Source organism: Labrus bergylta, chromosome 8 (assembly GCF_963930695.1).
Source record: "Labrus bergylta chromosome 8, fLabBer1.1, whole genome shotgun sequence".
Lineage (NCBI taxonomy): Eukaryota > Metazoa > Chordata > Actinopteri > Labriformes > Labridae > Labrus > Labrus bergylta.
In genome coordinates, this window is record NC_089202.1 from 22,738,489 (window position 1) to 22,760,940 (window position 22,452).

At 41.9% G+C, this 22,452-nt stretch overlaps 2 protein-coding genes across 3 annotated transcripts; one reads left to right on the plus strand and one right to left on the minus strand.

Annotated features, from left to right (window-relative positions):
* The first annotated feature begins 2,369 nt into the window (after window positions 1-2,369).
* Window positions 2,370-19,056, plus strand: septin7b (septin 7b). 2 transcript variants are annotated; one of them, XM_029281117.2, is made up of 13 exons: window positions 2,370-2,493; window positions 4,562-4,668; window positions 7,171-7,271; window positions 7,359-7,493; window positions 10,576-10,693; window positions 11,169-11,261; window positions 11,364-11,460; window positions 12,216-12,267; window positions 12,476-12,604; window positions 13,891-13,911; window positions 15,392-15,527; window positions 16,286-16,428; window positions 17,789-19,056. In XM_029281117.2, the coding sequence occupies exons 1-13, from the start codon at window positions 2,484-2,486 to the stop codon at window positions 17,826-17,828; spliced, it is 1,182 nt and encodes a 393-aa protein (XP_029136950.2). In that variant the 5' UTR covers window positions 2,370-2,483; the 3' UTR covers window positions 17,829-19,056. The 2 variants fall into 2 exon arrangements, with proteins under 2 accessions (XP_029136950.2, XP_065814272.1); XM_065958200.1 differs by lacking the exon at window positions 13,891-13,911.
* A 745-nt stretch (window positions 19,057-19,801) lies between these two features.
* Window positions 19,802-21,411, minus strand: LOC109998703 (protachykinin). Its single transcript, XM_020653575.3, has 5 exons — window positions 20,692-21,411; window positions 20,340-20,442; window positions 20,224-20,247; window positions 20,085-20,141; window positions 19,802-20,008 (listed from the first exon to the last, which is right to left on the minus strand). Exons 1-5 carry the CDS (start codon window positions 20,788-20,790, stop codon window positions 19,998-20,000), a joined length of 294 nt encoding a protein of 97 aa, XP_020509231.2. The 5' UTR covers window positions 20,791-21,411; the 3' UTR covers window positions 19,802-19,997.
* Window positions 21,412-22,452: the final 1,041 nt, after the last annotated feature.

The window sequence follows — 22,452 nt, forward strand, 5'->3', positions numbered from 1 at the left end:
TTTTCAAAAGGATTGCATCCCTGTTTGTTCCCACACAAACAGGGATGGTTGAACTCGAGATATTTCTGGCACAAAATTACACGTTGGCTTTGCTTAATACAGAGATTTTTTTTAAAAATCCAACTGAAAAGCTTATTCTGATTAAGAGGGTTCGCTACTTTTGCCTGTGGAAGCGTAGCTAGGTGACTTAAAAGATATCCTCTAAAACGTCTCCTACCATTGCTCCAGCGTCGTCAACTAGACAGTTTTTGTCTACAACCGAACACATTTTGCTTTATTGACTTTCCTTAGTCTAAGATATAGATGCTGGATTTTAGTCTTGAATCAGCAAACACTCCTTTATAATAGCACATAGGAAAATACACTGCAAAGCTGCGCTGCGTTTGTAATCAATCCAAGTTTGCAGCATGGTTGAGTCTTGGTTGCCATGGACACAGCAGACGCTGTTAGCATTTATTCAGCAGGTATTTTGACACTGAGATGTCATGGAGCGCCTATGATTGACCCAAAAGCAACCACAGACTTAATGAGATTGTAAATTCACTGCTGCTAATAGGTTATGTTGAGTGACAAAAAAAAAATAGTGATGGACTTAATTACCCAGGAGACGTCTGGAGTCTGACGTAAGATCCATTAATTAAAGTGCAATAACTTTTAAACAAAAGTCAAGCTGTCCCTTCTGGTAACATGTGACATTTTAAAGAGACAGACTCTGAATATTTAACCTGCTGTTTACTTTAACTGGAACAGGAAGCTCTGTTCTGTTAACGAGAACTTTTTAAAAAGATCTGCGTCAGGAAACTGTTACTATGTCATCCATCTGCAACCACTTCCTTCAGCAGACCTGTCAGACATTGTCTGAAAGGAAGCAGACGGCTGTCATTCTAAAATGACACATCTCACACCTTTTCTCAGCTTATCATATGTATTAATTCACCTGAGATAAAACGTGATTGGTGGTGTTGTTGTAGTTCGTATATATCTGCAGTGTGATTCTGCAGAGATTAAACTGAATATCCTGCAGGCAAATCCAGAACATTAAGTCACGGCGTCACGCAGGAGACATGTGGGCTGTTGTAAGTAGGCAGGAGATGCTCCAGTGTAAGTTCCAGAAATCCTCTCCTTGCCACAGGCGAATAAGAAAAAAGCTGCATCTGAGAATGGGCCTCTGCTTTATGGTGGTACTGACATTAAAGGAGCAAGTGGAGTGGAATATGTACCACACTGGCCAACTGTCTGTGCTGTTATCGTAGCCCGGATCATGAATCATTTTGCCCCCAGGCCTCTCAGCTTTGGAAACTGATTCTGGAGACAGAATGGGTTGTTTGTCAGATGGCCTGAGATTGATTCCCTGTTGCTTTTTTTGTTTTTGTGCTCTCTCTCCCATCGCTGGCTGACCCTGGAAACACTGGCTCTTCCTGCACTTTGGGATGGGACTGCACCATATTGATCTACACAAAACAGCTGTGAGTATACCAACGATCTGTATGACCTGCAAAAATAATTAAAGTAACAGACACTTTTTAAACTTAATGTTTTAATGAAAGAACTGGTACTTTTAAAATAGTATGACTCATGGTTGCACAATTATAACTAAAACAAAAAAATAATCTAACTGTCATGTTAGACGTGGTGTACCATATCATATAATGTGTTAATTTTTGAGCCGTGTCCTGCACATGGACAAGCACTGATGTGAGAAAATAGATTAGAAACATATACCTAGTTGTCCTCAGAAATGATTACATGGTGCAAGGGATACTGGGCAGATGGAACGTTCCATTTATCTCAAATCTAGAATCTGTGAATTCCGTCACATTCCAATGAATTGCGTTCCAGTTGTGGGTTTGCAACAAGTCGGACAAGCAACATGGACGCCTCCAGGAGTACCTTTGTTTTGTTAGCGAATACCTGGTGGCAATAAGAAAACACTATGTGATAGTTTGTGCGTGAAAATAATACGACGACATGTTCACAGATAGAACTTGCACGATACTATCTGTTTGATTTAATTACACAAAACTAGGACTAAGTTGCTAATAAACACAATTATGTACAGCTTAAATGTTACTGTTGATGCACGTAGCAGCCATGTTGGGTTTTAACTCGGGACTACTGAAGGTTCTCCAAGTTTCCAACTCTGAATTTCCGACTTCTGAGTTGAAATGGAACGCGCCAAAAGTCAAGAATTCCAGAAATAATTTGAGAAGTCGTCAGATTTTGTCAGACCAATATCTGTATTGGGGTTTGAGTGTTTTCATCAGGCTTCAGTTGCTTAGAAATGTCAACATGTGAGAACAGTGTGGTTTTTAAACCTTTCTGTAAGCTTTACGATAAGGATCGAGGTTACATTTCTTCATGATTTTAACGTTTGTGTTTCTATCTCACAGCAGCAAAAGAACCTGGAAGGATATGTTGGCTTTGCAAGCCTCCCAAACCAAGTGTACAGGAAGTCTGTGAAGAGGGGCTTCGAGTTCACCCTGATGGTCGTCGGTAAGAACACACGCTGCTCAGCCCTCTGCTTGCCCTCTGCTTGCCCTGGTTTTAGATGAATCATTTCATTGTAGTTGTCGCGGTTGGCGTTTTAAAGTCCGTCACTGCGGTTTGTTTTTAAGCGAGAGGCAGAGTGTGTGTGTGTGTGTGTGTGTGTGTGTGTGTGTGTGTGTGTGTGTGTGTGTGTGTGTGTGTGTGTGTGTGTGTGTGTGTGTGTGTGTGTGTGTGTGTGTGTGTGTGTGTGTGTGTGTGTGTGTGTGTGTGTGTGTGTGTGTGTGTGTGTGTGTGTGTGTGTGTGTGTGTGTGTGTGTGTGTGTGTGTGTGTGTGTGTGTGTGTGTGTGTGTGTGTGTGTGTGTGTGTGTGTGTGTGTGTGTGTGTGTGTGTGTGTGTGTGTGTGTGTGTGTGTGTGTGTGCGCGCGCCCCCAGCTCTGTAGTGAGGAGAAGACTGTTGCATTGCTTTTTAGAATTTTAAATACATCTTTATGTCAGATCGTTAAAACTGTGACTCCAGATGGATTTATCAAAAGCTGCTCTCAGCTAGTCAAACATGCAGACATTCTTTAAAAATGCCTGGATGTGGTGTTTGACACCAGGCCAAAGTCCTCCTCAGCTGATCAGTCCCTGTTTGGAGGGAAAAAGTCCTCGGGTCAAAACCATTTCCTGTGGTGGGACCAACAAGAGTTTTTTTTACCCAGCATGCCTCTAAGAATAGCCTATGTCCTGCTGCGTTCTCCGCACTTCATTTCTAAAGACCCCATGTTTACAGTGTTTACATTTCTGCAACTGTGCATTCTTTCATTACTATCGAGAGAAAAGGTAGTTATACTCAATCCTAACATGTGAGTACTTAAAGGGTTCTTTACTCACCCAACTGCAAATCGTCGGGTTGTGGACAGAACAAAAATCTACAATAGGCTTTCTTGAGCTTTGGGAAATACAGAAAAAAATAATAGTGATGGTGTTTTTCAGCCTTTTTGCTGTTATTTTGGTACTTGCATTAGATCATCCTCATGATGAAGTCCTTTGGTTTGGTTTGTTCCTCTTCTTTGCGGTGTCCTTTGTTAAAGCTGCCGGTTGGTGACTAAGTAGTCCTGTGGGGTTTGTTAGTGCTACAATGTGTTGTGACAAAAAGCTGCGTTTTGAGAGTCATTTCAAAGGAGATACAAATGGCATTGCATCTAGTAACGAAGAATATTGGGGGGGGGGGGGGTCCTCTGGGCTTGGTGGTAGTTCAATGCCTGCCATTGTTTTTCTGGTCTCATCACACACAATATTCAGCTTTTTTTTTTGGCTCCAACAAGCTGTGAGCCCACATGTCCCCGCTGCGAAAGGCAATGCGTCACCAGTGTGCTGTGAAAAGAGGAAAGGACGATGAAAGATAGAGGAAGGGAAAGAGAGATGGGAATGGCATTACCAGCAGTGACTGGCACGTCTGCTCTGCCCATGTGACACACATGACCCAACAACCTGTTCGCCTCACACATTGCAGAGCAGCTCATTTCACAGGCCTGTCAACGCCTCAAACTGCAGTGAAATGAACATGCACATACCCTCACCACACAGTGACACGCCACAGACTGAAGATACGATGCGAGCTGGGCTCTGACTGTCGCTCTGGTGTAAATGTTGGCTTGTTAAATATTGACTCGTGGCCGTCGGCCAAGGCAGGCGGTGTCAGTGGTCATTTCCACTAATGATTCTTTTCACCGGGAGCTTGGAAACTGGGCGCACAATGGCCGACCAAGCTTGAGAAGCCTCCCGGACCACACAGCCAGTCAGCTGCAAATAACAAGGGCCTTTGTCTGTGTTGTTTCCTTAGCCTCTCAACTGTTAAACCAAATAGATTAATGTGTTGGACAAATGTCAGTCTCATCCTCGGATAGACACTTGGCTTTTGATTGTCTTAAGAAGGTCAACAGTGAACTTTATGTGGATGAGATGCAGGACACTGGGGTATACATTCTCAATATGTTATTCAACATTGTGCAGTGATTTACTGTTTGGAAACCTTATAACCCTAACATGACTACCTCCAGGTTTAACTAATTCTTCTTTTACTTTTCCCAGGTGAGTCAGGGTTGGGCAAATCCACGTTGATCAACTCTCTGTTCCTGACGGACTTATATTCTGCAGAGTATCCTGGACCCTCACATCGTATTAAAAAGACCGTACAGGTACGTTTTGGTAACTCTGAGTTTAGATGTCGTACACGGCAGGATTGTAATGAATCGACCTGGTTTGATTTCACAAGAACAAAGTAGACGTCCTAGACACCCAGAGTTCGGTTATTTCTTGTTTTAATCACCTCCTCTGCTCTCTGTCTGTTGTGAGAGACATCAACGCAACTTTCACATTTTTTTTAAAACATTAAAAGGACTTGAGAAGTGTTGGTGATTAAGTATTTTCCCAGCGTTGTATTTGAGTGGACCAACACTGCTCTCTCCCTCTCCTGCTTTTGGCAGCTTTGGATTAAATATAACTAAAGATTTGTAGTTTTATTTAAAGCTTCAGTACCTTTGGATACTGTTGATCAGTGAGCGTGTTAAAGTGAACTTGAGTATCCCAGTTTTGAGCCATATCCGGGTTTTGATCATATTAAGGATATGGTGTTCACATGCTCACAGATAACCTGGATATTCATATCCCTGTGTACATGATAAACACTACTATCCGGGTTTCTGATGACTGCATTTTATAGCAGTTGCAACAAGAGCGTCTTACTTTGGGGCGACAAATCAACTGTTTTGTCTTTCGCAGTGTTGGCATTGAAAAGTGCTGAGCCTGCAATAACCCACAGGGGTCTCATTCATCTCGTTTAAAATTTGTCACAGAAAATGTTTGTTTTGCTGGTGCATCACTTGGCTGCGCAGGTAGTCGTCAGCTGTCAGAAGCCGGGGTAAAGCGTATACATGCCACAGAATCCTGCTTCTTTCTAAGTTCTTAAGGTAGCAAAATCAGGTTTTTAAGAGTCGGGATAAGGGCTTATCCCAGTTTCTCAAATTGGGATATGATTATCATTATTATTATATTAACATGCACAAACACAAAAACGGGATAATTAAAAAAAACCTGATCAAAACCGGGATACTCAAGTCAATGTAAACGCACATTAAAAAAATGGGACAGTGTATCACTTGGAATCAAAAATGTACTTCAGTTTTGGACATTTGGACAACCTAAGTACACTGTTTCAACAAACACAGCTGCAGGAAGCGTTGCCGTGCTCTGCAGCAAAAGAAAACAGAAATAGTGTGGAATTTGAAACACGCTCTCTACAGCGAGAAGTCGACCAAACATCAAAGTTTAAAAATGTCTTTTCACGTTGGCTTGTAAATCTCTCTCAGCCAGCAGCAGCAGCGGCTATGGCAGCGCTCCAAACCATCTCTCAGAGGCTTTTATTTTGAAAGTAGAGCCACAAACTCACCAAAGCTGCATCAGAAGCAGCTCGTATCACACCCGTCTTAACGACAGAAAAACCTACTTAATGTTTTTAACAGTTTTGTTCCCACAAAGATGAACTGCCCTAAACTCCTCTGAGATCATTCTAGAAACATCCAACTTCTTTGTTTGCGCGATTACAGTTACGGCAGCACGAGCATTAACGGTGAAAAAGCGTTTTAAACAAAACTCTTAAAGTGACAGAGAGGACTCCAGCATTTCAGAGTTTTTTTATTTAGATTTCTTTTCTTCACTCACTTGACGTTTCAAATGATAGCTTTACATTACTATACGTTTTTCTCTGATGTTTTATAATGATCTTTATTATTGTCAAACAGTCATCCTTTTAATTTGACCTCTTTATTTACATATTTGGAGTTTAGATTTAGTTTTGGCTAGAGCATATCCAGTGACTATCGTTATCGGCTACTTTTATCCCAGATAAGCGCTCATATTACTAGATTTTAACACCAGTTTATGTATCATTGTATTACACTAGAAGCTCTCTTTCACCAGCAGAGTGTGCTAGATGGATTACAACTCCCTAATATCGATATCAGACCCAAAAATCCCATATCAGTCGGGCCCTAGTTATAACCAAATATATCCCACATACCAGAGAGCCTTGACGTTTTAAAAACCATAAGAATGATCCGTTTCCCCCCCGTATGATACGCACAATGATAAGATTCAATATTAGCATAAAGGATCTGAGTTTTTAGAGATGAAAGCCTCACTGATTAGCGTAGAATTTATTTGTGATTTTCGTTTTTGTTTTAAACGGCGCTTTTAGGAGCTGACTTTATTTGTAAAAACATGAAGTTCTGATTTAGGCTTCAAGGCGTGCAGTATGATCTCTTTCTTTTCTCTTCCTGGTTTAAACAAGTCAGACTGTCAGACAGCTGCGGCCATAAATGCCATCTCCCTCAATTACACAACGTTGTTCCCAAACTTAAGTGCCTCGAGTGCTTCACTTTATCTGTCTGGCTGCTGACTGACAGCTTTGCTATCTCCAGATGCCCTGTGTGCTCCTCTGGTTTCCCAGCATAGCTAGCTAATAGCACAGTGTGGGGCGGCGTGTTGCTACATGCTGCTAGCTTTAAGTGTTTTCTCTGAGGAATATATGTTATTTCAGCTTCCACTAATAGGAGCACCCCACCTCCGGGGATATATTTTCACATTCTGTGGCATAAATGGAAAGAGTGACTGTTTCCCTTTCGATCTCTTCCCTGTGTCAGGTTGAACAATGTAAAGTTTTAGTAAAAGAAGGAGGAGTCCAGCTGCTTCTCACGATAGTCGACACCCCCGGGTTCGGAGATGCTGTCGATAACAGCAACTGGTAAGGACAGTCAATTTAATTAATCATACCGGATCTTTGTGAAGATTTTTTTTTTTCTTAACAAAAACTGTATTTTTCACTACCCAGCTGGCAGCCGATCATCGACCACATAGACAGCAAGTTTGAAGACTACCTGAACTCAGAGTCCCGGGTCAACAGACGACAGATGCCGGACAGCCGGATCCACTGCTGTCTGTACTTCATCGCCCCCTCGGGACACGGGTGAGTCACTTTTATTCAGAGCCACTTGGTGATAGTGTGAGCAGTGTTACCTCCCCGTTCACTACAAAACAAGAGATGACAGAAAAGCATGAACAGTGGAGCGCATTCTGCTGCATACGCTCTCTACTCAAAACAATTGAAAAAACGCTAGCTGGACACGAGGCCAAACTGAATAAAGCCCCTAATATATATAATTAGCGAGTACTCGTATTTGTTCATAGGTAAAGCCAGTACTCGAGTATTTAGTAAATCTGCCACCAAAGTAGCTTTCAATGGATTATTCAACGCTATAATCATTATAGCTATAAGTCTCAAAAATCCAATGTAGCATTGCAGCCTGGAAAAAGAATATTAAGACGGCTCATACAGCTCGTCTTCCTTCAGCGTTTTCTTCAAGTCAACTAACTCCTTCCTGCCTCAGAGGCAGCTCTTTGTTCGTCAGCATGAATTAGAGGTCAATGCTTTGCAGCTCCCGAGTGTGTGCTGTAAACATATTTGTGTTGTCTTACTTTATCTCCCCCGGGCTATTACTCCAAACGATCTCATGAGACTGAGTCGACTTGTCAGGGGGTTAAAACATGAAGCTCGCAGAAGGGGAAAAATGGTGGGAGGACACCAGCGATACGCTTGAAGACGCTGGCAGGCGGCCCAGCTGTTGATACAGTGATCGCCGAATGTTTAAAAAAAGAAGTGACTTTGGGGAATTTTAATATTAATGTGTATTATTTCCAAGCCACCAGATCCTCCGTAGTGCATTGACAGCCAAGTTGTGCTTTCCCCTTTTAATAAAACGTTTGTGTACGTGCACTGCTCTTTCAAACTGCAGAAAGTGTGAAAGTAGCAAAAGTGAGAAACTTCACAGGTTCCTTCCTGCCCTGAATTGGTTTTAAAATGATACTATGACAGTCCTTCATCATGGATCTGAAGCTTAAAAGAAAAAGACAAAAGGAGCTTGTGCTGGTTAACACTTCAGGGGAGGAGAGTGTTTGTGTTGATGCAGTCGTTTCCCGTGTGCTCACATGCCCTTAAAGCTGTTGACCGTGACCGACTGTAAACAATGAACGAGCCTCTGTCCTCCTCTTCCTCCTCTTCCTCGGTCTGTCTGTCAGTCCGTCTGTCCTCTCTGTGAGACGTTGTGTTTGTACAAGCCTGTCCTCTGTACCACACAAGCTGTACTTCAGCCTTGAGGATGGGCAGCGTATGTTCTCACACACACACACACACACACACACACACACACACACACACACACACACACACACACACACACACTCGACTATAGACAGACAGACAGAGCGTCCCCTCACAACAGCAGCTGGGTGATCTCACACACAAGCACAATGACCTCCAACATTGAGAGACAATCTGGACATTGAGCTGCCAGCTGAACTCGGCTGGTTGCTTTTTCTTAAAGGTTTGAGGTCGGTGACTCATTGACGAAAAGATCACGCACATCAACCTCGGTTCGATCATTTGACACGGACTTCCCCAAACGTTATGAGAAGTGTTTTATGGACATCAGTGAAGCTGAAACAATTAGTTGTATGATCAGTCAGTCAACAGGAAAACATTTGAACAATGTGTTTCTATCTGAGTTATAATGCATCAATCATTTTAAAGCAAAAATCCTGTTACTTAAATGTGAAGATTTGAGATTTTTCTTTGTAAGATACTTTTTAGGTCGGGTACAATCACTTCTATCTGAACCAGTTCTCTTTCCCGCCTTCCATCGCTGCAACACCTGTTGGTTTGACCTGATAACTGCTCTCATATCTGGCAAACTGAGGGGCGTCCAAAACGGCCGTGTGGGGGTGACTTAAAACCGCCTACCTTCTCTAGTCCAAACAAATCCAGAGCATTCAGGACCAGAATGTAAAGTTAGAAGGAGGACATACTGGCTGCTGCATTGTTGTCAGAGAAGCCAGCACTTCAACATAGCATGTTTCCTTAATGTCTGATCATATAGTAAGCTCACTTTATCATTTCACTCACTACACATCTTACTGATTAGACCTTTTTTTAAGGATTTTTTTCTTGTGCTTCAACTTTCCTAATCATTGTTGTGAATGTATGCACATTTCCTGAGGTCTTACATATAAGCTCAATTTGGCTAGATTTTTGCAGTCTTCTAGAAACGCAAAGATGTTTCTCTGTTTTTGGAAGTTAATTTGAATGGAATTGATTTTTTCTTCTTTATGGATAAATTATTTGAACAACAGACTTGGTCCAGAGGTTTCTGAATCTCACCGAAGTCGATGTTGTTGGTTTTCCAAATGACAACTCGTCAGCAGCACGTTGTCATGGCCTCTCTGTGAAGGGTCCAGGCAGACCTCCAGGGCTGTTTTTACTGTAATTAAGACATGATTTAGTTTGTTCAGTTCACTTGGATGTCTCTGAAATATTCACATCTTATGAGGGTTGTCTTCTGCAGAGTTTTAATCACACAAATAGTGAAACTGAAATAGTTTTATCCATAGCTCCTCTGCCAGATAACAGTTTGTGTAGTCAGCTGCTGTTTGCAGGTTTTCCTTCAGAGTGTCAGTGAGGCACTGAGTTGTGAACTGACCTGCGTGGCTGTTGGCGACGTGACAAACATGCATCCCACTCTCAATTCTCTCAATAAAACAGCATTGAGTTTTTCTTCAGTGGGGGGATTTTGACTCACAGTGAAATTTCAGTTTTTCCTTCGAAGACCCAAAGACATGTTCAATGATCTCATGCAGAAAATGCTGTGCTACAACTTAAGTATTTTCTGATATCATATACTATTTATTCAGCAGAAAACACTGTGCTGTCTCATGACGACAAGGTCATATTCTTAGACGTAACAACATCATTCACAGATACTCTTCTATATTTGTTTTTACTTAACGTAGTCATGTCTTGTCCAAGAAGAAGCAAACAGCTCCAATATGCACAGTTTCTTAAACAAAACATAACTCATTAGCATATTTAAGCTTAAAATAAATACAAAGTGGCTATCAGTAAAAATTTGGTGGTATGAAGAGATTTTGAGCGATTTGAAATGGCTCACAGTTTGCAGTTGGACTATGAATAAATCTGTGTCTTTATCTCCGCGCAGGCTGAAGCCTTTGGACATCGAGTTCATGAAACGGTTGCATGAGAAAGTCAACGTCATCCCGCTGATCGCAAAAGCAGACACCCTCACTCCGGAAGAATGCCAGCTCTTCAAGAAGCAGGTCAGTTCTTTCCTCCAGCGCTGCAAACTTCTGCAGAAAAAGTGCTCAGTGTTTGTTTAACTGTGGTCGCCATCGGTATGAAGACAAAAATATGTACCGGGAAGGAAAGCCAAGTAAAAAAAGACCCGATTTGGAGTTAGAGCAGATGATGTGCGAGGATGTACCAGCAGGTTTTAGTGTGTGAAGGAGACACAGTCTGTGTGGATGGAAAATAACAAGGTGGAACATTACCTGTGCTTTGACACACACTGATCTTACACCAAGGGTCATCTTATATTCAGACTGATTCAGTTTATACAGAAAGAAAGATTGATTAGTGTTTCCTGTTGAGCAGAAGCTTTGAAAGTCTGACAACTAAATAGTCAATCTGATAATTTGATTTATCTGTGTTGAATGGAGTCTGTTTGAATGAACTCAGATGGCACCTTTCCAGATCCAAGATTATTAAGCTAAATCTTTACTTCTCCACTTTAAGATCATGAGGGAAATCCAAGAGCACAAGATAAAGATCTACGAGTTCCCTGAGACGGATGACGAAGAGGAGAACAGGCTGGTGAAGAAGATTAAGGTATGCTGTCAACTCAAACGTCTTATTATGTAAATAAAACCTGTTTTTCCTCAGCTGAGTCAACCACCTTCATTGAAAAATGTTTGTTTTGTTTTTACACAGGACAAGTTGCCGCTGGCTGTAGTAGGAAGCAACACCATCATCGAGGTGAACAGCAAGAGGGTCCGAGGGAGACAGTATCCCTGGGGAGTTGCAGAAGGTACGACTCTTTAGCTTTAATTAAACACAATAAAAACATTCATTAATACTGATAATAAGGTAAAGAAGTGATGGAGTAAAACCCCACAGCAAGCCACCGTGTTGGAAAATGAAGCCGATGCCGTAGTGAAAAAATCCTGCAGTTCCTTGAGTGTCCAATAGAGGCTGGCTGCAGGAAGACACATACACACCCATTCAAAAAAGCCTGTTTTTACAGCAGAGATTAACATGTTTACAGCCTGCTTCAAAAAAACAAATATGGCTGATTAGCTCATGTCTCGAAATCAAGTTTTGATTTGATGAAGGATAAGAGTTAGTCACAATAAGGCGTGTAGCTGACCTGATTGACAGGTTGGTGCGATGTAACGGTTTGTCAGGAGGCTTAAAACTCGCCTCAGCTCCAGCTCTCAGTCTGTCGTTAGGTTGACTGAAAGTTAGGGTGAGACAGCTTTTCCAACATAGAGACCACCATCGATGGGACTCCAGCGCCCCCTGCAGGAATAGACAGTTGGCATCACTCAGGCTTCGTCCGTTAATATTTAAAGTCTTTGGTTAAAACACATTTCAGAAACTGATGACAACAGAGAGAGGCTGAAGAACTTGTATGAAAAGCTTATTTGTAAAACGTCTAAGCATCATGACACAACAGGAAGTGTATATTACTTCTGTCTCTGTGTTTCCCTGCACTGGTATAAATAACTTTTTTGTTGTTTGTATAATTAGAGCCGTTAACTGACTTCTTGTTTTCTCTTCTAGTTGAAAACAGTGACCACTGCGACTTCACCATCCTCAGAGATATGCTCATCAGGTACTGAAAATAAAAAAAGAACCTCTTTTAGCTGTCGTTTCTAAAAACATTTCAGGGAGCTAAGAGAAGAGAAGCTGCTTAACTTTCTCACTAGTTCATTGTTTATCTGATAGTTCATGTCTCCATCAGGTCGTATTGTAGGTGAAGGTTCAGTTGAAGAATTGTGTCTTAAGAAATCTTTAAATATTTTTGAATTCTTCGTCTGCAGGACTCACATGCAGGACCTGAAGGACGTGACGAACAATGTCCATTATGAAAATTACCGCAGCAGGAAGCTGGCTGCCGTAACCTACAACGGAGTGGACAACAACAGAGCCAAAGGTCAACTGTCCACAAAGTAAGTAACGGACAAAGGTCAACAAGAGACAACAGCTGTTGATGAGCTAGGCAGGATACCTTATCTTCTTTTTACTTAAAATGGTTGAGAGAGGTTTTCTTTGCACATCCGATTTGATGTTTCTAATCCTCAGGGTTATTCATGAATATGTATTATTAGGGCGTGACTGAGTTAAATACCTGGCAGAGGGTTGTAGCCGTTTGTCAGGAGGGTTAAAGGTCACATATTCTCTTCTTCTTCAACCAGTTTAAATAAGTCTCAGAGCTCCTCGAAACAGCTCCTGTTCCTGTTTCTTGTTCTAAATCCACTCTGATCCTGTATTTGATCATGCCTATAAACCCCTCTATTTCAGCCCTGCTCAGAACAGGCTGTTTCTGTGTCTGTACCTTTAAATGTAAATGAGCTGAGTTTGACCACGCCCCCTCTCTGGAAGGGCTTGGGTGTACTCGGGCTTTCTCTCTCCATGTCCTATTGTTTACGTTTAGAAGGCAGACTCAGAGGGCAGAACAAACACCTAGCTGTGGGAGTGTCACCCACCTGGGGGAGGGGCTACTGCCCTTTGTGATGTCATGAAGGGAAAATCTCCAAACGGCCTGTTTGAGCACACATTTTCTGAAAAGTGGAGCAGGAAAAAGACGGAGAGGATGGACTTTTCTCATCATTGGGGGGTTTATAGACAGACTAGAGACACACAGTAGTGTTAGAAGAACATGGGGAAGAGGATTTTACAGAATATGTGACCTTTAAAAAGATTTGAATCAAAGCACTGTTTTACCAATTAGTTAATCATATTATTTTTTCTTCTTTGATCACATTGATTCATACTTAATAAACATCGCTTTGGGGGAGTTCGTTCATCCATCCGTTCTCTGTCGGTAAAGTTCAACAATCATTCAGTGATCATGCTTTTGTTGTGTCCTATTAATGAACTACTCTGCATAAAATCAAGCCGCTCATTCTCATTGAGAGCGCAGCGCTGCTTCCTCGTTTGTGAGGACACAAGCAAACCACAAACTGCTAACTCACTCAGCTGTAAACATGTAACACTACTAGCTGACTAGCGGCCTCACACTGCTGACGCTAACACACTTTTAAACATGAGATCACCTCCAACACTCGGCTCCCAAGGCAGAGCGTCTCATTGTTCAAGGCTTTTGTTTTATTTTGACCATTTGCAGTGAAAGTTTGTTTTGTGCATGAGCTCATTGTAGCATGCTGTGTGTGTGTCTCTGTGTGTGCGAATGTGTGTGTGTGTGGTTGTATGTGTGTTTTTTTTTGTTTTTTAGACTTGACACAGTTGAAGGAATGTAAGTGGTCATTTTTTTCTTATTTTTTGAGACCCTTGTGTTTGATATTCATTCCCCTCCAGTCTTCCTTTTTTCTCTCTCCCCGTTGGCTGCATTTGGGTGACTTCCTTTCCAGTGTTGACTTAGCCCCTCGCCCCTCCCCTCTCCCTCCAAGCCCCAACCAACTTCCCTCTGTCAGCAGATTTTTCCAGGAACAGCAGGAGAAAAGTGTGAATTAACACATTTCTGAATACAGCCTGTCGGCTATGAATGTGATGGTCTCTCTTTTTTTTCTGGAAAACAAAATACTTTTCATTGGTGCATTCGACAACTGGTTCCACCTGCTGCTTCTGCTTCTACTAATAAACTAAAGACCTGTTTGTGAGGTGTGTGGAGCGGTTAGGAGTAATTATTAACATGTTATTACGACTAAATCACTCAAAGCTACAACTTCAGAATATTTCTCACGTCACATGAGGACGTGCATCGTCTCTGAGCACTTCCAGATGAAACTTCTCCAAACGTCATTGGCTATCACTTGACCCCAGCATAATATATATAGCCTCTGGGAGCATCAGTTTCTGTTGTATCCAGAGGTAAGGCTATAGAGGACTCTTCAATTCGTTTCCTTTGTTTACAGCCAGACTAGCAACTTTAAAAAAAAAAAAGAAAGTGAGACTGGAATGATTGCTGAGAAACAACATCTTTATATTTGACCCTGAGCTGCACATGCATCATCATCTATCTGTGTAAAGACATCAGTCACAGCTAAATCATCATCAGATAATCGCTTTATGAAGCACTTTGTTGTAGGGCTCGACCGATTTGAGATTAATGGGGCTGATGCGGGATATTTACCTAGTTTGTCACAGCACTAAAATAAGTTTAAATCAGGCAAACGACTTGAATCTGTGTTACCGCTCCGTTTATCTCATGTCAGGTCTCTAATGCAACAAACATCCCGGTGAGCTTTACTCCCCCCCCCCCCCCCCCCCCCACACACACACACACACACACACACACCTGCACTCACAGCCAGGTGCTTTGCATTTTCAACTCTTTGGTTGTTCTTGGTCTCTGTGAGTTTCCTGCCTGGTTTCCTGTTCCTGTCTCAGCCTTGTGGAATTCCTTCTTTCCTAAAAACTTTACCTCTCATGTACAGCTTCCCTTCCTGAACCTGAATATGTTGTGCCTCGATTTGGATTGAGGGCTATTGATGTCAAAGGTTGTTTTTTTTGGTCCATATTTGTATCCTTGTCTTCATCCTTTTAATCCCTAAAATTAGATTTCTGTGTACAGAACAAATTTGTCCCTAGAGCTGAGTTGATTACAAACAACAGATCAAGTTCAGTAAATGCAGACGTCGATCTCCTAGTGATGGAATTCTTGATGAGTGTGTGTGTAGCAGAGTACTGATGGTGGTGCTCTATAGTTCTGATCTAAATCTGTGTATGTGTGTGTGTGTCTTCTTGTGTTGCGCTCTCGCGTGCTCCTCGTGAAGGAGTCCTCTGGCCCAGATGGAGGAGGAGAGGCGAGAGCACGTGACTAAGATGAAGAAGATGGAGATCGAGATGGAGCAGGTGTTTGAAATGAAAGTCAAGGAAAAAGTGCAGAAACTCAAAGACTCTGAAGCAGAGGTAAAAAAAAACACACACTCGCACACATAAACACAGACTCTGGGTTTGTTAAATACTGACGCTCTGGTTCTGAGCTGTAGTCCTCCAAAGGCGTATAACATATTAAAACTGAGCAGCACAATGTACTGCACCATCAATACGACCCCCTGGCAAACATTTCAGCACAGGGGATCTACAAGGGGCGGCTGAGGCTCAGTTGGTTGAGTCGGTCGCCTCTTAACCGGACGGTAGGGGGTTCGATCCCCAGCTCCTGCAGCCACATGTCCGATGTGTCCTTGGGCAACACCTACATGTTTACATTAAAACATCTATATTGATTAATTGACCACTTTTATAGTTGTAACAGGCATGTCTGTTCATGTTAGCCCAAGAGAACTCCCATGATTCCCCACTAGCCTCAAAGGCATCTTTTGTAATTGTATTGATTGAGAGCCCCCTGGAGGCAGAATCTACATACTGTGCCTTTAAGTAGCAGCCTCTTCCATCAGTGTGTGAGATTGGGTGGGCATGTTTAGGTGTGACCTGCGGTGTAAAAGCGCTTTGAGTAGTCAGAAGACTTAAAAAAAAGCACTAGAGTCCATTTACCAGATTTGACACATTAAACATATTTTGTGTCCATCTTAAGAAAGGGAAGCCTCTCAGCTTTGAGTATAAGAAGATGTAATGTGTTAAAAAAAAACTCCATAGTTCACATGTTCTGCTGTCTGTATGTGCAGCAGTGGTTTAACGTCCTGCTCCGTCTTTGTGTCCGCGTGCAGCTTCAGCGGCGTCACGAGCAGATGAAGAAGAACCTGGAGGCCCAGCATAAGGAGCTGGAGGAGAAGAGGCGTGTGTTTGAGGATGAGAGAGCCAACTGGGAGACCAATCAGCGCCTGGAGCAGCAGAAAATGGAGGCCTCTAGGTACGACCCACACTCACTGTCACACTCCTCATGGTGCAGCCGTCCACTTACACAAAACCAGGATCAGATGTCATGCACGGTGGGACTGACTTACAGCTTTAGTTTCAGTGGAGGTTTGTGCAGAACAGTAATTCATTAGTTGTATTGTATGAACCTGCTTCAGGATGGATCAGGTTTTCTACTACACCGGTAACCCTGCTGTCCGGGAGGCCAGACAAGTCTATAGAGCTTTCACACTTGATGATATTTCCCGGACGAGCTGCATGTGTGATCGCAATCATCCACATTTTTTGTTCTGACTTCACCTGGAGTATTTTTTCCGCAGCGAGACCGAGTGAGCTGACTCTGTTGTTTGGTCCGCATCTTTTTTTACCTCACATCTTACCTCAGGAAATCCCCCTCCCTCCCCCCCTCCTGTCTGACAGTGATAGTCTCCCGCTGTGAGGTGCATACGTGAACAGCCAGGTCAGGAGAATCTCCAGAGCAGTCCTCCTGAAATTATCTAGACATTTTCAGGAGTGCATAATGTGAAAACTGCTCAACACTGCAGCTTTAGTTGTGACACATTAAACTCCTCACCTGAGAAAAACAGATGAACACATATAGCCGAAGACAATGGTCCCAAGTGGTGTTGTAGTGCTTAAGATCGGTCTTGGTCTCGTCTCGGAATCGAAAACAATTTTAACGCCCCTTTCTTAATCAAAGAATAACGCATTTGTAGTTATATTTTATCGCCCCTTTGTTACAGCCGCAACCTTCCCTGTGTTACGGTCTAAGTGAGTGACACGCCCCCTGCACACAAGATGATGATTTTTCAGAGATATACAACATGTCTCACCCTGCCTTAATCTTGGTCTTGTCTCGGTCTCGATCCCTAAATGTCTTGGTCTTGGAGCACTCTGGTCTCAGGTATGTCTTGGTCTCAGTTAGTGTGGTCTTGATTGACACTACTCTCCAGGTACACATTTTGTTGTTTTAGGGGTCACAAACCCCAAAATGTGTAAAACCTCCATTACAGACGGACAAAACTATACATAAGAAGACCCACTAAAACTTCAGATTTTCTCTAAATGTCTTCTGGTCAAACTTGATTTATGTTTTACATGTTTTCATTTTCTTCGTCACAGCTGTTTTAACCTCTCTGTAGCCGAACAATGAGGTCTCATGTTGGTCCTCATTACTTTAACATTCTCCTGAGGTTATATCACTCCGTGCTGTTTTTTTGTGATATTACCTCATAACCAACAGATCTTTCAGAGCATGCGTGTATTTTCCACCCAAAGGTCTGAAAAGTAAAGAAGGCGCTGTAAATAAAAGTTACTGATGATTAAATATTGTTTGTCTCTCTCGTCTTCTGCAGGACTCTGGAGAAAAACAAAAAGAAAGGAAAGATCTTTTAAGAGACAGTCGGCAGGACCACCCCAACTCAAGTTTTTTCTGTTTGCCAACGTTGCCGGTCAGGACGCCAGTGTGTGGCTCTGACATCACTCCCCCCTCCTCTTTTCCCTCCTCCTCCCCTCTACCCCCTCTCCTCTCTCCCGGTCTCCGCTCTGTTTGCCAGCACAGCTGCCCTTCTGCTCCCCGCCACCAGAGGGAGCGCTGGCGTGAGTAAGCGAGGAGGTGGAGGGGGTCTCCTGATCAGAACTGCCACCACAGAGCCCCCCCCTCGCTGCCTCGGGACTCATGTTCTCGACAGAATGTGTTAAATGTGCCGACAGACATAAACACCCCGTTTTTAGAAAGGCCAAACCCACATTATTATTTTAATTATTATTATTATTATTATTGATGTTATTATTATTATTATTGTTGTTATAACTGAATACTGCCCCCCCCCCCCCACCCCCCCCTATTTGCTGCTCTCTTCTTTCTCTCCCAAGGTCGCTTTTAAAGGACGGATGTGTACAGTTTTCTGGAGAGTGGAATTAACTCATGAGTCATGTGACTGTTGTACAATCAAGTTCTGGTGATTTGTATTTGTTTACAGCAAATTATGAAAGTGACGGCATATAATGTTTAACCTGCTCTTCTTCTTCTGTGGTGTGTTAAAGTGAGAGGAGGACAAGGCATTAACTAATCCTGTTTGTTTAGAGTGTATCTGGTTATAACCTGACACAGCCTCAAAATGAAAAAAGGTGTCAACAGAAAAACCTGAACTCAAGAAACACAATAAGAAAAGCACCTTGGGCCTTTTTTCTAGATTTCAACAAATGGCTAAAGTTTCTTTTTTTTTTCTTCTTTCCTCCTCTGTGTTTAGCTTTCCCCCCCACTAGCCTCGGACCACCATTTATAACGTCATACGTGTTATATTTCATTTTAGTTTATTTTTATATATACCGAGCCAGCTGAAGGGTTTTTTTTTTGTATGTTTAGAAACTTCCTGAGAGACTTAAGAGCAGCGTCCACTGTTGAGAAGAAGAAAAACAAACGTTCACATTTCCGACAGTGACCTCGAACGCTTCAAATAATAATAAATAAAAAACCAGTGTTTCAATCACTGCAGGATCAGATCAGTGGAAAATGAAGAGTCAACACCGCAATCTGCTTGGCTATGTACTCCATCTCTGTATTTTTAATTTTATTTTTCATTTGTATTGTACAAAGTCACTTAATAAACCTGTGATGATACCGAGGAGTGAGAGCGCTTTCTTGTGGAGACGCCTGAGAACATTTTTTAGACTGACATACTATTTTCTTTACCGTTAGATGAAAGTGATCGGACCTCACACTCTTAGTGACCCCCCCGACCTTAGTGTTCACTGATCTTCCTGATAGTAAGGGAAAGTCATATGTACAAGCTAATTTGTTGATTTCAATCTTGCTAAGTAAGTTTTTTTTAAATTCAACTACTTTTGTGAATTTTTATGTTTTTTCTCAAATGGGTAATTTTGCCATTTTAAATCATTAAACTTTTTTATTTGGTAATTGGAGCTCTCCTATGCTCCTGTCTTTTGAATTAGATATTGATGTAAAAACAAGGATTGTTTTTAAGGATTTTTGGGGTGGCCAATCAGATTTCTAGGGGGGCGCATGCCACCCATCTGGTCACGCCCCTGGTCGACAGTAAATATGAACCTGACAGCTTGAGTTTAAAGAATCAAATGTTCCCATGATGATATTCTGCAGGAAATGCATGTCAGGTCATTTTTGACTCCCTTAGGGAAGCTCGGAGTAGCATTATAAACACTGTGATTTCTTCTAGTGTATAAAAGATAAGTTAACATGTAACTACGTTGACATCATAAACTTTTTCAGGAGTACCTGGAAGATGAAATGATAGCAGCTCATAACTACATAGACACCGCAAGAAAACGACCTCACCTTATGCATCTAAAGGTTTCATCACGGAAAAATGACCAAGTCACCTCAGAGATGCGTTTACAAATTACAGTTTTGAACATTTTATTCAAACGCTAGATGGCGCTGTTTCTCATCTAAGCATTGGAGACAGTTTCAATTTTTTACATTTGACATGTTATGAAAGAATCACAAACAGACTCGTCAAAAAAATGAAATTAAACAAAGTAAAATGAATAAATAAGACATGGATCTTCAGTCTTGTTCGCAGCTCAAAAGGTTCCTGCAGGGATGAAATCATCTGTTACCAAGCAGCATTACCCTTCAGTTGATTTCATATCACAACAGAAGTGTCCTACCTTGATCCTCAAATCCCCTTTTACCCATCAGACCAACGAAGGTTTGAAATTTATGCCCTTGCACAAAAAAACAAGTTGAAATATTTCAGTGTCAGTCCGCATTTTTTACGATATTGAAAGCAAGCGAAATAATACTTACGTTTACGTGCTGTCTGCGTTTTTGCTGTTAAGGGGGGAATAAATAAAATAAGACACGTGTGGAGCTTTCTTAAATATAAATCAGGTTTGTAAGTGGTGTGAAATGACATCAAATACCGAATTCTTTCTTCCCCAAGAGTCCCAGATGTTGGCGTGGTCCCAGTTTTCTGGCCATCCTCCCTAAGACATCCTGAACTCCTCCAGAGTTTGGCCATTTGTTCTTGTTAGAGCCCAAAGAGAGAGAGAGAGAGAAAATGGTTATCCTTATCCTCCAGACTATAATTGTCCCATCAAGACTTGTTCCATATAAAACTTCTACCTCAGCGTATCATCTTGTATTATTTTGTGTTTTAGAAATGACTACTCCATCGCTAGATGTTGAGGCAAACGCTGTACGCAAAATGTATTTTCTAAGTCTTTTCAAACAGGCACATTCACTCCTTTTTCTCCAATCTCGGGGGTCTCTTACCTCCTCGAAGCCTTCTCTCCAGTTGTCAACATCCACGTCTCGACTGCAGACATTTGTAAGAAGCAGCGCAGCTATCAGAACAAGTTTAACGAGCTCCATCAATGCCTAAAGAACCCGTGCGTAATTTCATCCAAAATCCTCTGCGTAAAAATATGAAAGCTGAAACCTTTCTGCGTGGACTAAATATAATGATAACTATTTGTGTGCAGGTAGTGAACAGCTCGCTGTTGTAATATTTGAGTTGATGCAGAGCAGAGAACAGTCGTTCCCTATTGATGCTTCAATGGTCCCTTTGCGCACTTTGCGGGGTTTTTACGCACCGATGGAGTGGATGATGTCGGTCCTCTTCGGTGATTATAATCTGTGAGTCACGAGGCTTCATTTCGACATCAATTATGAAAAATATTCTCCTCTTGTGCGCTGGACCTTTGGGGGAGATAACACTGGACCAAATATTTATCATTAGCAGCTGATAAATTCACCAGACAAATCTGCATCTCCAATCTCCTTCTCAGGTATTTTATGAAGTCTGTATATATTTTTTATTTCGGTCATCCATTAAAGAATTCAAATACAGTCCATTTAACATAATAAAATTCAAACAATCAATGACAAAAACAACATTTTAAAAGGCGCTTCAAATACTTTTTGACTTTTGACACTCCCCCTTGATTGGTTGTTGTTTGCACTCTGTCACTAATTAATTAGATTGAATTCACCTGCCTACTCCTTATTTAAGACTGCACTCCCTTGCACTCATGTTTTCATCCTCACATGTGGTGGCAGTTCAGCAATGGTAAGGTGGCTTTTACTCCTATTTGAGTTACTATCTAGTCCATTTTAATTTGTCCTAAGCACTTTATTTATAGTTATTTCCTTTCAGAATGAAATGTAATTTGACTTGTTTATTGTACTAATATTATTTTGTCTTTCAGCATGGATGTTCAATCCTATGTGTGTCTTATGTTACCCTTATGATTCACCTAATTTGAAGAAATAAACCTGTTACCTTAAAATCAAGTCTTGTTGGATTCCTGCATCCTGACCCGATGGCCCACGGTGATAGTACCTCAACTTTGAACCGTTCTTAAGACTACCTGCAGCCTGTTATTAATGGACAAAGGCAAAGCCTGAGTGAAGTCACTCCTCTGTTCCTGCAGGGGGCTTTGGAGTCCCATCAATGGCGGTCTCCATGTTGGAAATCCTGTCTCACCCTGACTTTCAGTCAACGTAACGACAGACTTGAGAGCTGGAGCTGAGGATAGTTTTAAGCTTTTTGATAAACGGTTACATTGCGTCGCCTGTATTCATTTAATATATATATTTTTTTTAACCAGGCTGTAAACATGTTAATGTCCGCTGTAAAGACTGTCTTTATATAATGGGTGTGTATGTGACTTCCTGTGCTTCTGCAGACAGCCTCCACTCCACAACCGCAGGATTTCTCACTTCAGCACTGGTGTAATTTTTCAACACTGAAGGTCGCCTTCAGGGTTCACAGCCAAACTAGTTGATTTTAACAGCAGTACCGCCTCTGACAAGGCAAACCGCAGATCATACTGCAGGATTTTGTGGAAGCCACTTGGTTGACCAATCAGATTTTTAAGGGTGGTCCTGGTCACCCCTTGGTTTCGCCCCTGGCAGGTGTAGCTTGTTGGATGACTGCTAACTTCTGCACTTAAAGCCTGTTAAACATTATGCCTGAGGGTAACTTCACAATGTCAGGGAACAGAATATGTGAGGAAGGGGTCACTGAGGATT

Coding starts and splice junctions, on each gene's coding strand:
- LOC109998703 (XM_020653575.3), bottom strand. CDS start 20,790: ATGGAGCTCGTTAAACTTGTTCTGATAGCTGCGCTGCTTCTTACAAAT. Junction 20,443..20,691: donor GGAGAGAAGGCTTCGAGGAG/GTAAGAGACCCC, acceptor GGCTCTAACAAG/AACAAATGGCCAAACTCTGG. Junction 20,142..20,223: donor AACGCAGACAGCACGTAAAC/GTAAGTATTATT, acceptor TTTTTGTGCAAG/GGCATAAATTTCAAACCTTC.
- septin7b (XM_029281117.2), top strand. Junction 12,268..12,475: donor CTCAGAGATATGCTCATCAG/GTACTGAAAATA, acceptor CTTCGTCTGCAG/GACTCACATGCAGGACCTGA. Junction 15,528..16,285: donor TCAAAGACTCTGAAGCAGAG/GTAAAAAAAAAC, acceptor GTCCGCGTGCAG/CTTCAGCGGCGTCACGAGCA.